Genomic DNA, 17,638 nt, shown 5'->3' on the forward strand with positions numbered 1-17,638 from the left:
GAATGATTTTGCTGAAAATATTCAAAAATTTACATACTTTTATATAGTCTAAAAGTGATTTTATTGGACTATCAAAATAATTATGAAGAAAATTTGACCCTCCATCAACAATATACCTAGCTAAATACTTATAAATACTTGTAGATATTTCAGTAAAATCGTTCTCCATGTACAAATTTTAAGATAAATTTTGAGACAATATTTTAAGACAAAAGGAAACAATATACATACCTCACAATCCAGAAGATGATCATCTTCCGGTGTCGATGGTAATGGACACCCGACCCCATCCTCCTCTTCTGCCAGACAACTTGCGTCGTCATCCTCTAATAATTCTTTAACTTCGTATAAACCTGGTATCTCACTATTTAACAATACACGTTCGCTCCATGGAATACGATGTCGCATTCCTCCTAAATCTACTGATAAATTTTCTTCTTTTTCTTTATCTTCCAAAATGACATCTTCGTATTGCGACATGATTCAGAATAAATATGACTGACTGCGAATCTGCAAAATGTTCGTTGTTTTGTAAGAAAAAAGGTAAGTTTTCAAAGATAAGAGCTTCTGTTGCAATATTTTATATTCGCAAATCTCAATATAAAATTGAAGCAAAAAATTATATCATATGCTTTCTATTTGATGAAACAAGAATTGTCCTGCTTTGTCACTCATTGAATGTTAAGAAAGATAGAATGTTTGTGTTGACTTGTGTTATCTATTATCTAACGCATCCATAAATAGGTATCTTTTTTTATGCCACCCACACAATATATATTCTTTGGGCTTGAAATAAAAGGTACATGTTTGATAATTGATAAAAGCGAAAAGGAAAGTTGTAATGTAATGCAGTCCAGTGCAGCAATAAGGAACAAATCTATTGTCTTTTATCATGAACTTACAACGTAAATTTGATTCACACACGTACAACTTGTTTCTTTTAATATAAATATATGCTTGAGAGAAAACAGCAAAGATATAATTCTGGCGATATTTATAAATGGCACTTTAATAAAATGATAATAAAAATATTGGCAAGAATTAATGAATTATATATTATCCAAGATTAATTGTTAAAATGAATCTCATTTTCACAGCACTCCAGGTGGAGAATGAGTTGGTGACATCAATCCTCGCGTTTCGTTTGGTGAAAATTATAACACCCACCGTTAATTTAAATATAATTTCCACTGAAGGTTCCTGACTATGTAAACATGTGACTTATTACATAAGACATAATAAATACTATGCGTCGTAGATCGCACCGACTGGACTTTAACCTGCGTCGTTATATCCTTTTTTTTCTTTCCTTCCTTTACAGCCTGTTGCAATTTCCTGTTTCTTTTCTCTCTTTTCCGCCTAACGATCACGCGTTTCGAGTCTCGCGGACGAACTCATCGTCGTCTCGCGGGAGAAACGAAAGCGTTGTGAAAGCGCGCAACAGGCATGAAATTTGACACTCGGTGAACGACATGGGAACAATGGGATGTCACACGATGATATGCGTGTTAAAATACGATTTGGGCTTCCAGAATTACATACCAGCCGCACGACGATACTTCCGCGGTACTCACATTTACGTGGACATGCTTCTGAAATTTTTTTAGGCTCTTTGTACTGCGATGTTACTTGGGAAGTTCACGTTCCCTCTGCACGTTTGCCTCAAGTAGTCATGTGTATATCTCAAAATAAAGCCCGTGTCGGACAAGTCGGATTGAAGTGACGAATCGACGATTGACCAACACTGACGGACACTGATGGAAGATCTAGGATTAGAATTCGACCAATCAGATAACCTCAAGGTTTAATTTGTTTTGATGATTGAATTCGCATTCTGCCAACTCACGAACCTCGATAATCCAATACAGGCTTAATGGTATCCGCACGTGGCTACGAATAACATCAAGCTACTCCTTGCTCCGAAAGAGAAAGGAAATGTTGACAGGCTTGCTCTCTCTCTCTCTCTCTCTCTCTCTCTCTCTCTCTCTCCTTCTTTGTGTTCCAAATTTATTGCCAACACTGAAAATGCGAGTTTACGTTACGTGCACTATAGATTTTCAGTACAGACAGTCAAATGGATAAGGCCTTTCTTTTTGACTGAATTTTTGCACCAGTTCATCTTTCTTTCTTTTCTCTCTAGAAGAAAAGAACAGGAAGAAAGATGAACTGGTGCAAAAGTTTAGTTCAAAAAGAACTGGCCTCTTTAATCCCTAGATTAACGGGATATAAATGAGGAAGAAAAAAATGGAACGAGAAGCGAGGAATTACTTTTTCAATCCACACAATACTTATGAAAGCAAAGGACAATCTTTAACTTTCAGAGGACAATGGCTAATATTCATAAGAGTCAATCCTAATCAGTAACAACAATAACAATAATAATAACAACAATATAATAGTCAAATAATAGTCAAATACAATCAATTCTAGTCAATTATAGCTATTACAGTCAATTGTTATATTTAAGACCGTTTTAATCTGTCTTAATAAGTATGAGATGTCACAAATCAATCAGAAAGCCATATTATATATTAGTATTTTACTTAGATTATTTAAGATACTGGCTAATATATAAAGATGTTTTAATTATTGCAAATTCTTTATAAGAGATTTTAATTAATGAATTTTGTTGCAATTCTCATTACTGTACATATATTCCAAAAGTTTTATATATTTTACACTTTACTACTCTAAAGGCTACTGTTCATGAAAGTTGTTTAATAAGGATTCGCCATGCTGATGTACAAACATATTTGTTCCGTGACGTTATCAGGTTTATTTACCTGTGACCGGGAATTATGGTCCTGTTATTATAAATAAATACTGATATTTTGAATATTTCAATGACTGTTAAAAATATATAAGTATGGCGGAAAGCACCGTTAAATATTCTACTGACAACTCGTCGGAGTTAGAGGAAAAACAAAGGATAATCGATGGAAATCCTTTTTGTTACTTAAAAATTAATGATACGAGGGAACTAAACTTGGTCGAATCTAGAAGAAAGTGTGATTTATGTCAAAAATCACGGAAATTTTTCTGTTACACCTGTTATCATCCTGTTCTTTCATGCAAATATTATCCACGAGTTAAGGTATATACTGATTGTGCCACATATATGGATAAAACTGAATTTTTATATAATTTAACGTTAATTTAATCCTTCTGTCATGATATGGGTAGATATTTTTGAATTTTAAACAGTTAAAATTTTTATATTTTTTTGTTATAATGCCTTAAAAATACCTTTTTGAACAACAATTTTGTACAGATTTTATCTCATTTTCGTTTTTACATTTTTAACAAGAGCCTTGTGAAACACAGTAATGAAAAAGTAAAAAATTATGCACTGACAGCCCAAGCAGAATCATCATGATATCAGAATGAAATAAAAAAGGCTCTAAAATGATTAATAAAAATCACTTCTCATGAATCTAATGATTCATTTTAATATTATTCATTTTGACATTATCGTGACTTGTTTTGCTTGAGAGAAAGGTTAAAATGTATTCTGTATCATTCAGTTTTATAATTACTCTGCATTACTTTTTTCAGTTGCCAATTAAAATCGACATCATTAAGCATCCTCGCGAAATACCTGGCAAAAGCACAGCTATCCATGCTGCGATAATTGCACCGGCGGATGTAAAAATCTATACATATCCAGATTTTCCAGAAATACCGAATAAAGAGGAAGTAAGAAAAATAACTATAATATACTTTTAAGATAATCTACTTTTAAGCCCTTCAATTCTTAATTGGTTCTTAACTCGATGGATGCTACTTTTAGACTGTTTTAGTTTTTCCTGGCAAAGATAGTACAAAGAATATAAGTGTTAAGGATCTTTTTATAAGAAAAGAAGGAAAAGATGCTTCAGGGGAAAGAACAGAGACTTATCTTTTATGGCCCATAAAAAAGGCTATTTTCATAGATAGTACATGGCACCAGACTAAATCAATATATAAAGACCAAAGATTGAGAGGTAAATAAGAAAAAAATTTAGTTTTTATAATTATTACATGCAAATCTTTTGTGTCACTGTTAAATAACTTACTGTTTTTATATAATTGACACAGAGCTACGTTGTGTGGTATTAAAATCAAGGATTTCTCAATTTTGGCGTCATCAAAAGGACAGTCCCAGATGGTATTTAGCAACAATTGAATCAATTCATCAATTTCTAGTGGAATTACACACATGTGCTATTGGAATGGATGAGGATTATGAAGAGATTATAAAAAGATATCTAGATGTAAATGATATTATAAAGAATACAGATTACATACATCCATACTCTGAAATTAATAGTGAAGAACTAATGCAGAAATACAATGGACAGTATGATAATCTTTTATACTTTTTTAAATACATGTTTGAACACATTCATTCCATATATAATCGTAATCAATTAAAGGCTTATAAGAGGCCACTCACATAACTAACTACATTTTCTTATGTTAAATTCGTTTATATTTGATTAGATTGCTGATAAATTTTCAATCATGCTTACATTGTTTCTGCAAATTGTGTTGAATACTTCTAAATTATGGGATATATATTATATATTCTTATAAAATTATATGGGAAAAAATTTGTTTAATGCAATTTTACAACCTTAAAGTCAGTTCTATTTTTGAATTATTTTCTTAGTTCGAGATTTATAATATGCAAAAATATGTGACATGTTTCTCAAATTCGAAAATGTTTTGCAACCTTTTGTTTTTGTACTTAAATATACTATAAAGACAGTAGCAAAAATAAATAAAATAAAATAATTTTTTTAATGTACTGTGATTGTGCTAAGTACACTTTTATTCTTATGAAAAATGCTAAAAAGTTTTTTATATTGTATTATATGTATCTGTATATAAACAAATCCATAATACTAGTACATATGTACCTCATTGAAATTTTAATATCAAATGTGTATAATTCAGTATTTTTTTTTACCTTATTTTATATTAATATTACATACATTTAATCAATCTGATTTGTAATATAGTTAATATCTGAATTTTTATTATTCTCTTTTACTGCCTGCAACGTAGTCGTATCTATAGAAGAACACAAATTAGAAACAAAATCTAATGAAAATTTTTATTAAGATTTTCCATATAATTTTTCAAAATTTTTGTATAAATTAATAACTTTTTAAAAAAATTAGTTTTTTTAATAAGAATTAAAACATTTTTCAAGAAATGCTCAGAACATATATATATATATATATATCTGTTCTGGAATTCTTTACATATGCGAATTATGAAATCTAAGAATAATATCGAAGAAAATTTATAAAACCCGAAGTGATCTGAAGATATTTAGATATTTTTTTAGAAATTTTCACATAAATTTAAAATATATGAGATGTGAAAATCTTTCTCACACCAGAAAAACCAAAAGATAACACAAAACTATATATATGAATAATTTATAAAGTTTTAAACAGGGGAATACTGAAAAAAAGTTTTTAATTTTTAATTTTTCAAATTGTTCTCCATATTTTATGTGTCATGGCCTTTAACTAGCAAGTAGATCACAGTCAAAAATTCTCAAGATACAAGATCATTTTGAAGAAGATCCTAGATGCCACATTTCAGTTGGACACATCCACATTAGCCGGTGTCTAGTAATGTTCTAGTGGAGCACCAATTAGAATATTTTAAAGCAGCCATTCAGTGTCCAATTGGGACTCTCTCACTATTTCGAAAACTGTGATTGGTTAATTTGCTGAATCTTATGCTCCTATCAGACTAATGTCTGCTGTACATTGGACGCGATGAACGACAAACGATATCCAATGAAAGCTCTGCTTTTTCTTATACGACGATGGAAAGCAAAACTCTCATTAGATATCGTTCGTCGTGCGATATCTAAATGTGCATTAATGAATGTGATGCATATTTGTGCTAATAAGAGCTGCCAGAATTGACAGTTTACCTGTAATCTGCTAGCCCCAGATTTCCTTAATTTTTTATCATAAATCGGTATCATAGAATTGCTCTGATCCATTAAGACGATTGAGACACCATCACGTCATCAATTTTGAAATACCCGTCACGCTTTTTCTCGTCGTCATATTACATTGTATATGTCATCGTAAATATAAAAATTAATTTTTATCATTGTATACCATTTAAATTTCAATTCAATAATTCGCTATAAATTTCGATAATAATATTTTAATATTTCCGTAATAAAAGTAGAATACTTCAAATTAATTATTATAAAACTAATTGTTGCTTCAAATTGCTAAAATTTTGGAAAACTGTTTAAAGTGAAAAAAATTAAAAACTTTACATGTATCGACTCTCCAAAAAAAATCAATTAAGTCAGACAAATGGCGTTTCTTTAATTTTCCCAAAGAAAAAAATCGTCGACAAAAGTTATTTATTTTCTTAAATTTTTTATCCGCGTTTACTATACTTTTGCATTTCGTTAGTCGATGCGTCATCCATGTACGTTTTTCGACTGATGCCACAATTTTCAAAGGCTAGTAGAGAACGACAATGATAAAATGATAACGGGATCGAGATGAGGAGGATCGGCATGAGACGAACAAGAAGGAATTAAAGAGGGAGAGAGGGAGGGGGGAAGAGAGAGAGAGAGAGAGAGAGAGAGAGAGAGAGAGAGAGAGAGAGAATCAATGACCGCCATGCACCGCACGATAGTGCATAGTTTACGGAACTGTCGTAAGCTGAAACCATAGCCGATACATATTCTCAATGAAATACTTTCATATACAGTTGGGGCTGTAACAAGGTCATGATCAGTATCACTCTGCTCTTCGTCGAGTAATATTGTTCGGATATTCCGTCTCTTTATCGATTGATTAGCAGATATCCCATACCTGCTCGTATTTATTCCGATATTTCAATACGACGGAAGAATTATTTTTATATATTTTTCACAGCTCGTCAAAAGTTGTTGCTGAATATGTTTAGAGTGTACTAAAACAATACATATTTGCTTTCGTGTTGTTAAATTTATAAACATATCGAAAACGCACACAAGCGGATTGACTTTGGTAAAATCTAAATAAGATTCGAAAGAAGGTAGGCGGACAATTTATAAGGCAAGTCTCTTTCTATTTCTGTTCCTATCTCTCTTTTTTATTATAATAGAAGTTCGATGATTGAAAAATTGGGATTATTTAATATAGCGTGTGTGTGTGTGTGTGTGTGTGTGTGTGTATCTATGTGTACGTTAAAATCATCTATATATAACTTAAGCTTCTTTAGAAAAAAAATAGCTTGTACTCTGATAAAATTCTAAAGTTTATAGCAATGAGAAGTTCAAAATGCGGTTTTAAAATATTAAAGTTATTATAACTTCCAATATTTCCATTGTTACGATTCCATATTTTTTACAAAGATTATTAATAAGTAGAGATGGTAAAAAAAATAATTATTAGATTGTTATATTTATAAGGACGATATTCATAGTCGATACTTATTTCAAAATCGCCTTAGGGCCAGTTTTATTCCGATTAACTTGATTAATCGATTAAGTACCAACTATGATGAATTCTACTTAAAAACAAATGCAATTGGTCAGTTCCAAGAATAATTGGTCGATCAAATTAATTGGAAAATGGTAAAATCGGTTCTTAAGTAATATTTTAGATGCTAATAGTTTTCTGATTGGTTGATGACATCTTAAAATTGTATTTAAAATAATCTTCAATATAAGAATCGATTATAAAAATACAAGTTATAAATATTTTATACTTTTCATAAGTACATATATTAAACGTGCTGTTTTTCACATTAAGATATCTCGCTAAATTATGAAAAAATTTCATCCCAGAAAACGAGAATGGATTGAAATGAATTGAAATATGTGTAAATTGTGTGATATCTGACGACGGTATTCGTTTTTGTATATGAAATGGATAACAAGTAAAACGACTTGAAAATAAATTTCCTGTAAATATTCTTTTAATTTTACAATAACATTTATAATTCTTTCTTTATAAATATAATAGTATTTTTATTCATTTCGATCGAAATAGGAATATTCCTATTCAATACTGTATCGGATATAAGTTTAGGACTTATATATATATATATATTTCCATCACAACTTTTTTTATTTAAATAAAAGTGTGTGTTTTTATAATTTTGAACTAGAATGTATTTATGGCTAACTTATTTACAACATAAATTTTTTTTAACTCAAATGAATAGAGCTATTCATCATGTTAAATTCAAATGTGTTCATGGATTCAAATGAATTTAAAAAATCAGAAGCGCGAATTCGGAAATGTCGAAATGCATTCATTTCTGTTCATTTCAATTTATTCTTGTTTAGTGGGATTAAAATTTTTTAAAACGTGTAAATATTTCAAGATATTGGAAACTTTTATACGTTCTCTGTTGTTTTTCAGGAAGTAGGCAATTGAACCAGTACAGCTTTCCTTTTCGAAGCGTTTAGCTTGTGTTAATTCATTTGTTTTGTGTTAATACAAGCAATGCTTCACATTGCTTCCGTGATTTTCTCATCTTTACTTATAATTCGGTCTTTGAATTCTCTCTCTCTCTCTCTCTCTCTCTCTCTCTCTCTCTCTCTCTCTAATTTCATTAAACTTCTAGTACGTTGGCAAAAGAAAAATACGTATTAAAAAAAAAGTTTATTATAAGAGTCATTACAAGAGTGTGTTGTAGCAATTTCCAGAAAAAAAAAACACTTTTAAAATAAATGTATATTTTATTCACACCCTTTCCACGTGACATAAAGGCTTCATTAATATGTTTAGTCAATATCGCCGTCATAATATGATCAAAAATCAATGAAGGAATGCATTATCATCACTTTGTGCAAAACGTATCTTGTTGTGATTTCTTACACAACAATCTGTTAAACAAATAAAATTGTTTAACAATAGCGAGTTAAAGAACATTCACGAAATAATTATGAATAATGCAGATGCATACAAATTCACTTGAAATGACTTGCAGATTTGAAATTTTATGAGTAATTGATATTCATTTTGCACTATCAGATTACTCAAACGTGACTTCCTCTTCAATTTTTAATGTAATGTTGCCAATTTATTTTAACAATATATCACGTTGGTTTGATTCGGTTAAATGTTTTCTAGAAAAGTTCTCAATTGTCTTAATCGAAAAAAAAAAGAATAAATAACACTATTATTTATATGATTCGCGCATTATACGAAAAAACATTCTTTGAAAAAGTTGTAATGCTACTACGTAACAATCAGAAATATTTTTGATAAAGCATCTTCTTTAGAGAGAGAGAGAGAGAGAGAGAGAGAGAGAGAGAGAGAGAGAGAGAGAGAGAGAGAGAGTACAAATTAAAGTCACATTTACGAATTAGTAAGTTTATTTTTATAATCTGAGTTACATCATTTTATCGTTATGATATTATTTAATATACTTATTATATTTTATAAAATAATAAATATTTACCATCTTTCTATTTTGAAAATAATCTTTAAAATTGTTATTAATGTTTTTAATTCTACAGAAATCAGAGAAATTTCATTATTCATTGTGTGCAAGTATATGTGTTTTTTATTTAGTATATTTTGACACACATATTACATATAAGAAAAGATATACTAAATATATACTTTTTTATCTTCATTTTTATAAAAGATTATGCGTTTTGCGGATTTTAGTATCAGGTAATATTTTTTAGTTTTATCAGTAGTATCAGGCTGCTCCTCGCTCTGATGAAGTGGACTGCAAGGTTTACAAAACGTTGGCATTCTAAGAATGGATCTGGACATGGAGAAAACCCGCGAAACGTATAATCTTTATATAGAAAGCACCCGTGGGAGCCTAAAAAATATCTTCATTTTTTTTAAATCAGAAATATAAATATATCAAGCTCATTTTTTTTCTTATTTTCACGAAAAAAAAAGAATTTATGAAGTGCTGTAATCATGTTGATCTCACGCTTACAGTATACACTTACTTTACCGTATTTCTTGATTTGTTCAGTAGTATAAGAAAATAAATACTACATAATGAAATATTAATACATTTGCAAATTTTCGCACGTGCCACAACTAAAGCTGGGATATGAAAATGTATATTTTATATTATTAATATTAATGAAAATGACTTGCATATCTACACGGATTACGTAAAATCAAATTATAAAAATCTTTTTATTTTGCATATTTTGCATATATGTATCTTTTTGAGCATTTTTGAATATTTTTTATAAAATTACGTATTTGCTCATATTATAGTCATTAGTATTTACAATTCTTTGAGAAATTAAATATTTAAGACCTAATTTTGCATTAAAATTATGTCATTTTGAATTAATATTGTTTTATATATTTTTTAATTAAAGTTAATCAATTTGTTTATTTTATTATATTTTTATTATATGTTATTATATTATTTTCTGTACTTTTCATTTAATAAATATATATATATTCATTTATAATAATAAATATATTTTTGCATATTTTCACCAAATCTTCTGCATATAATATGTGCATATATTATTGTTTTAACTTGCATATAATTCCTAGCTTTGATTATAACTTTTAGTTCTTCACTAAGAAGCACCGTGGGAAAACAAAATGGGCATCGAAAGCTTTTTGGCAGGAAGTTTGAATTCAGCATCAACTAATGGACTTTTCTTCTTTCCGATTCTTGCTGCAACACTTGCCTATTTTCATTATGAAGTTCTGGATAATGAAGCATCACCAATCGACGTGCCATCAGAAATGTTATTACCTTCGTATCACTTTATAGTGATAGGCGGTGGTAGTGCAGGTACGTGTACGTGTTCGAAACTCTCGTTACTTTGAAACACGAGCGCAATATTTTATAAGAGCGTAATACAAAGACAAATACACTTTTTTCTATCATTTCCTTCTTTTTCTTTTTGCATCAGGAGCTGTAATTGCCAGCCGACTGTCCGAAATTGAAGATTGGAATGTATTGTTGCTAGAAGCAGGCGGTGACGAACCTGAGATCTCGGACGTACCTCTTATCGCCGGATATCTTCAACTGAGTCAGCTGGATTGGCAATACAAGACTGAGCCACAGGGTGATGTTTGCTTAGGTATTATGATTTTTCCGTTGTTCCTCCATCACCCTTTCTTTATGTTTAAAATATTCAAACAGTGTTTCGGTTTCTCTCTGTCACATTTCTTTTTTACGTTATTAAATATTTGTAGCAATGGAGAACGGCCGTTGCAATTGGCCTCGAGGTAAGGTTCTTGGAGGGTCGAGCGTGCTTAATTATATGCTCTATTTAAGAGGCAACAAACGAGATTACGACATTTGGGAGCAGCAAGGTAATCCTGGCTGGGGTTCGCGTGATGTCCTGCATTACTTCAAGAAATCAGAGGATAATCAGAATCCTTACTTGGTTCACACACCGTATCACGCGAGCGGCGGATACTTGACGGTGCAGGAGGCACCGTGGCACACACCCTTAGTGGCGGCCTTCGTCGAGGCTGGTCAAGAAATGGGATATGAAAATCGCGATATTAATGGCGAATTTCATACCGGCTTTATGATCGCTCAGGGCACTGTTAGACGTGGCAGTCGTTGCTCCAGTGCAAAGGCTTTTCTTAGGCCAGCCAGACTCAGGAAGAATCTGCACATAGCAATGCACGCGCACGCTACTAAAGTGCTGGTGCACCCCAAAACAAAGCATACCTACGGAGTAGAATTCGTCAGGAACGACAAGGTTTTTCGTGTGCGCGCAAAGAAGGAAGTGATTGTATCTGGCGGGGCCATAAATTCACCGCAGCTACTTTTGCTATCAGGAATCGGGCCAAAGGAACATTTGCGAGAGCTCGGTATTCCCGTGATTCAAGACAGCAAGGTTAGTACTTAAATTTTTTTATGCAAAATTTTTCAATGTCTTTCTCTCTCTCGGAGTCTCCACATTTTTATCGTTTAAAGTTATATATGTCATATATTAGATAACTTTATAAATCAGTTGAATTTTCGAGCAATCTTCATTTTATTTAATCTATACGATTTATTCCCGTGTCTTTAGGTAGGCAGCAATTTGCAGGATCATATTGGCTTGGGTGGACTAACATTCATGGTTAATCAAGAGATTTCTATAATGGAAAAACGGATTCAGAACATCCAGACATTGATGCAATACGCTGTACTGGGCACTGGACCTCTGACGGTGCTTGGAGGTGTTGAGGGCATCGCCTTTGTCAACACCAAATATGCAAACGCTTCGCTGGACTTTCCCGACGTTGAGCTGCATTTCGTTTCCGGCTCGACGAATTCGGATGCTGGCAAGAAACTGAGGAAAATCCATGGACTAACGAAGAAGTTCTATGACACCGTTTTCGGACCGATCAACAATAAGGACACATGGAGTGTGCTTCCTATGTTGCTACGACCAAAAAGTCGCGGTGTAATCAAGTTGCGCAGTAAAAACCCGTTCGATTATCCTCTCATTTATCCGAATTACTTCAAGGAAGCGGAGGACATCGCCACATTAGTAGAGGGAGTGAAGATCAGTGTAGCTCTGAGCAGGACCAACGCCTTTAAGCGATTTGGAAGCGAGCTCAACTCACGACAGTTTCCAGGATGCGAACATATACCCATGTATACTGATTCTTACTGGGAATGCATGATCAGGTACTATAGTTCCACCGTCTATCATCCCGTAGGCTCGTGCAAAATGGGTCCTTACTGGGATCCCGAGGCTGTCGTCGATCCGCAGCTTAGAGTCTATGGTGTAACTGGATTGCGCGTGATTGATGCTTCAATCATGCCAAACATCGTAAGTGGAAATACGAACGCGCCAGTAATTATGATAGCCGAGAAAGGCGCAGAAATGGTTAAGGAATATTGGTTGAAATTTCCGAGGAACAGATAGCTAGCGAATAATAAGACGAACCTGTACGCTTATCTTCATGACGACGAATAACGAAATATGTGATAATACGAGAACTCTAGTGCTGTCGATACGATGACTTAAAAAAAGAACTAAAAATTCTGGACTTTATTTTAATTTTGTTATATCTTTTATAAGCATATTAGTATTATAAGAATATTCGAACCTGCATATGAGTCATTGTATATTTACGTATACCTACATATATGAATATGTGCTAAAACTATAAAAAGGGGAGAGAGCAACCTGGGCAAGCTCCAATGATCTTGATAATGTATGTTAAGATCAAGATCATTAGATAAGGTTTTAGCCGTTGCTCTTTATTCGTTAAAAACTTATTATCAAGTTTCATAAATATTTAATAGAATATAATTTATAGCCAGAAGGCAGATATGCATTTTGTAAGTAGTATAAATACATATATTTAATGATGCATTGTAAAATATAAGCACGGATGAATGCAGTAGGTTTCGCGCCCCCCTCTTACGGGACTTCATCAAAAAAACTAGACACATAGGTTTAGGTTGACGTTTGTTTCGCATAGAAAGTTGTGTGTAAATTCACGTGGGACCGGTGGAATTGGAATGAAGAGAAAAAGACCGAACTTGATGGTGCGCGAATAGAAAGTGGCCCTGATTCGGAGGCGAGTTCCCTAATTGGGAGGGAATAGTTTCTCATGGATAAATGACATTTTGTAAGAGGACATATTAATATTAACTATACTCAGTAAATGAGAATGAATTGAAATGAATTAAAAATTGCAATTCAATATTCATTTTAATTAATTTATCCAAGTTCATGCTTTAGAGCCATGAGCTGGATTGAAATGAATTGATATGTGAGAGCATAAATCAAATAAACTTTTGTAATAAACATAAACATTTATAATTCTTTCTTTAGATAGAACAGTATTTTTATACGCATCCCAATCGAAAAAGAAATATTTCTATTCAATACTGAATTCGGATATAAATCCAGCAAACGAGAATGGATTAAAATGGATTGAAATGTTTTTCTATCCGAATGCGTATTTTAAATAGCATATACTTTTTTTGGATTTAATTGAATTCAATTGGATTAAAAAACTGCATTTCTTATTCAAAATTTTGAATTGAACAGTATTCACAATGCACAGAAAAAGCTAATATTATATTATTTTTTTGAAAGGCATAGAGATATGCTCCATGCAATTCCTGTAAATGAATAAAAATGCATTCAGGATTGAAAAGCATTCATTTTAACATTTGTGAATCAATATTTCTGAAAATCTGAATCCATTTCAATTCATTTCAATCCATTCTCGTTTACTGGGAATTCAGGGCTTACAAATTAATTTTCCGTTATAGCTTTTTTTTTTATTTAAACAAAAGTGCATATTTTCATAATTTTGAACTGTGATGTATTCACAGTTTACAAATTAGCTATGTTGAAATTTTTTTAAATTGAAGTGACTGTTAACTTATTCATAATTTTAAAGTGGGATGTATTCATGACGATGAATCCATTTGAATCAAAAGCGAATGAAATTCCGAAACGTCGAAAATGAATTCATATTTATCCATTTCAATTTATTCTCGTTTACTGGGTACATTACATAATTACTATTCGCTGCAGTAACAATAATTAAAGTTAACCCACATTGATAGAAACGGGTGCATTTAGATTACAGCATCAAGCATTGGAAACAGCAACTATTCAACTTAATCAGCGAAACGATACCGGCAGTGGCGTAAAAAATATTTATCCGCGATTTGAATGCATCCACTCTGAGTTATGTTAAGGTCCTAGATTACCGTCGCCATTTTTTTCACAAGAGTACTCAGTGACTGTGTTCAGCAGAACGTTTATTTTGTTGGAAGTTTTTTTCGCGCTGGTTGGATTATACTTTTAGATCTAGAAGAATGATCCTATCTCAGCAGACAATGGGCAAGTTCAAGACGGCAAAGCGGCTAGGCATGCTTACCGAGTGATTGTATATGATTGGTTGGATCTATAAATAACAACCAATTATGTTCATTTGCTCGGCGAGCGGGCTAGTCGCTTTGTCAACTTGAACGTGCCCATTCATAAAACGGTTGCACAACAATTGAATCTGCTGAACGGTTCAACTTAGGTCGGAATCAGACTACATCAGACGCATTGAAAAATGAGATTGAAGATTGAAATTTGATCAATCAGAACAAAAGAAGCCAAAACTTCTTTGTCCTCATTGATGAAATTTTAATCTTTAATCTCAATCTTCCATATATAATCTGATTCCGGCCTTACCCTTCGTCTTTTTCTAATCTTTAGAATTAGAAAAAGATGAAGAGTAAGTTGAACCGAGATTAAAGTTAATCTACATTGGTGGAACCGTGCATAAGTCCGTTGAACGTACCAATGTAAAAAAACGTCGTGATCGCGTAATTGAAACAATCAAACGATTTCTTTACCTATCTGACTATTTACCGTCTCTCTGACTTGTCCAGATTTCTATATATTACAGAGTAAAAATGAAATAGCACATATTTTTCTCTCTCGCACAATTTTGTAAAAAGTGCCGGACGTTCTCATAGCCAAACTCTGATTGGGTCTTTACTGAACTGAAGCGAACTATCGAAAAACCAGAGGTTTGCTTTCTGTGACTGAACTAATGTACACTTTTGGAACTTAATAATTCTTCAACCGCGACAAATGTAACTCGATGTCTCGTGTCTCGCGGTTGAAGAAGAACTAAAAAAGAGAGTGTCTAGATGGGAAATTCAGTATCGTGTTCGTGAGAGCAGCGCGCCATCTGGTCGCGGAGTGTGTGAGTCTTAACGAGTATAAGGCATGGTTGAAGTATAACTGAAAGAGTATGAGAATGTGTGTGTGTGTGTGTGTGTGTATGGAAGTGTGAATGTGCTCCACAGTTTGATATTTGTTTAAAGCGAGAAAGAGAGTTTTAGAACAGTCTAGTGCAGGAACAGAAAACAGACCAAAAGGGTATATTTCGATATACACTCCCAATGCCGAAACTACATAGAATACGTTACGTGCACTATAGATTTTCAGCACTTTTAGTGCATATCGGAAAGTACCCTTTGAGTGCGTTCTATCTTTAGGTCTGTTTTTTATTGCTGCACTCTGAATCGGTGTAATAAGTTAAAGTGAAACAAACGTATATTTGTTTCACTTCAACTTATTGCACCATGACTTACCGCACCCTCAAGTTGTCACACAACGGCCAATCAAACCGAATCACATTTAGGCCGGAGATTATGTACTGAAGATTGAAATTAAAGATTAAAATTTCACCAATGAGGACAAAGAAGTTTTGACTCCTTCCGTTCTGATTGGTCAATCTTCAATCTTATTCTTCAATGCGTAATCTAATTCCGGCTTAAGACTACGTTTCAAAACTTCCTCTCTGAGGAAAATTTTACTCGAAATATATAGTACACGTAGCGTATAGACATATAGAGATAAAATCTATATGTCATAAAATCTATATAGAGACATAAAATCTTCTTTGGAGAGGACGTTTTGGAACGTAGCCTTAGATTCTAAATTTGGTCTTACTGCGTATCCCTCAAGTCTCCATCTATCTTCTTTCCCTATGAACAGACGTGTGATTTAAAATGGAAGACACCAACGACCAATAAACATATGTATGTGTGCCAATATATGTGCATTACGTCCATGTGTGCTGATGTGTGCTCAGTATTCTACGAGATCATTTAAATACCGATGTGTTACAACATTCACTGTTCAGTGCAGATAGAAACGTCACGAAGGTTATGAGTATTCTCTTATTCGGTTATTCGCATGTGAAAAAAGGAAATCTTTAACGCAAGATTTGTAGGTACGCAAGAAAACTGGGTACTTTACGAAGTACGTTTTTTATGAGGTATGTTTGATGTTTTGTTGAAACGAAGGGGGAGGGGGAGGAGAGAGAGAGGGAGAGAGAGAAGCATATTCGTATCTTCATTAATATTGAACGAAAATTAAGGTATACTAATAAACAGCAATAAAAGATTGTTTTGTTCACGGGCTAATTTTTCGCAAGATAAGAAAGAATATCGAAAAGTGAGATTTTTAATATAATTAAATCATTTAATTTACCCTTTCAATTCTAATAATGATAAAATTTATATTTATTTGAATTTTCCGAATAAACTTATGAAATTCAGGACCCTATTGTGTAACTTTTAACGACTGTAACGATATCATTACATTGCTTTTGCGCATTTTTTATACCAAATACAAAACCTGTGCAACGATAATGTAAGAGTATTATTGTAGTCGTTAACAATTACAGAATAGGATCCTTACTTTAATTTCTATATATTCCTATTATAGTTTCTATTGTCTATATGTAGATTCATTGAACTAAAGGAATTATATGAAATCATATATATAATATGCCAAAAATGCCAATTCGAAAAGTTAAGAGAGCTGGGGTATTGGCTAATAAAAGATCACAGTTCTTGAGGACACATTATAAGGAATTACGATCCTATAGACCATGTAAGAAAATTTGAATTTTATAGCAATTCATTTCTTACTTTATTTAACATATGGCAGTTGTTTTGCTAAAATTGTTTCTTTTTTTAGTATATGAAAAATTGAAGCATAATAATAATCATTTAGCAAAAGCGCTGTCTAAGGAAAAACAGAACAACCAAGAATTATTCACACAGAATGTAGAGCTAGTAGGAGAGATTCAGCAGTTAAATTTAATATGTAACACACGAAATGTAAGTATAATTTATATAACTATCTCTTTTTTTTTTGTGTGCATATATATATATA

At 32.2% G+C, this 17,638-nt stretch overlaps 4 protein-coding genes across 9 annotated transcripts in view; 3 read left to right on the plus strand and 1 right to left on the minus strand.

The window, feature by feature from the left end:
* The window catches only part of LOC108757115 (adiponectin receptor protein), a 3,884-nt gene extending 1,977 nt beyond the window's left edge, over positions 1-1,907 (minus strand). The window contains exons 1-3 of one of the 4 annotated variants that reach the window (XM_018501481.1): positions 1,851-1,907; positions 1,543-1,766; positions 232-510 (exon numbers count right to left, since the gene is read on the minus strand). In XM_018501481.1, the coding sequence (XP_018356983.1) occupies positions 232-480 (249 nt within the window). In that variant the 5' untranslated portion in view covers positions 481-510; positions 1,543-1,766; positions 1,851-1,907. The other 3 variants (XM_018501482.1, XM_018501480.1, XM_018501483.1) reach the window with 3 other exon arrangements.
* Positions 1,908-2,776: 869 nt separating this feature from the next.
* LOC108757117 (DTW domain-containing protein 1) lies at positions 2,777-4,439 on the plus strand. The gene is made up of 4 exons (XM_018501485.1): positions 2,777-3,094; positions 3,556-3,696; positions 3,791-3,983; positions 4,078-4,439. Exons 1-4 carry the CDS (start codon positions 2,867-2,869, stop codon positions 4,437-4,439), a joined length of 924 nt encoding a protein of 307 aa, XP_018356987.1. The 5' UTR covers positions 2,777-2,866.
* Positions 4,440-6,888: 2,449 nt separating this feature from the next.
* LOC108757113 (glucose dehydrogenase [FAD, quinone]-like) lies at positions 6,889-12,970 on the plus strand. Its single transcript, XM_018501479.1, has 5 exons — positions 6,889-7,053; positions 10,534-10,761; positions 10,883-11,053; positions 11,169-11,824; positions 12,002-12,970. Exons 2-5 carry the CDS (start codon positions 10,566-10,568, stop codon positions 12,845-12,847), a joined length of 1,869 nt encoding a protein of 622 aa, XP_018356981.1. The 5' UTR covers positions 6,889-7,053; positions 10,534-10,565; the 3' UTR covers positions 12,848-12,970.
* A 3,371-nt stretch (positions 12,971-16,341) lies between these two features.
* LOC108757112 (myb-like protein U) overlaps positions 16,342-17,638 on the plus strand; it is a 6,589-nt gene continuing 5,292 nt past the window's right edge. Inside the window, exons 1-3 of one of the 3 annotated variants that reach the window (XM_018501476.1) lie at positions 16,342-16,733; positions 17,206-17,353; positions 17,441-17,583. In XM_018501476.1, coding sequence (XP_018356978.1) covers positions 17,248-17,353; positions 17,441-17,583 — 249 coding nt within the window. In that variant the 5' untranslated portion in view covers positions 16,342-16,733; positions 17,206-17,247. Of the gene's footprint in view, positions 16,734-16,794; positions 16,913-17,205; positions 17,354-17,440; positions 17,584-17,638 lie in introns of those variants that run through there. The other 2 variants (XM_018501477.1, XM_018501478.1) reach the window with 2 other exon arrangements.

This window comes from Trachymyrmex septentrionalis, unplaced genomic scaffold (assembly GCF_001594115.1).
Source record: "Trachymyrmex septentrionalis isolate Tsep2-gDNA-1 unplaced genomic scaffold, Tsep1.0 scaffold132, whole genome shotgun sequence".
Taxonomy (NCBI): domain Eukaryota; kingdom Metazoa; phylum Arthropoda; class Insecta; order Hymenoptera; family Formicidae; genus Trachymyrmex; species Trachymyrmex septentrionalis.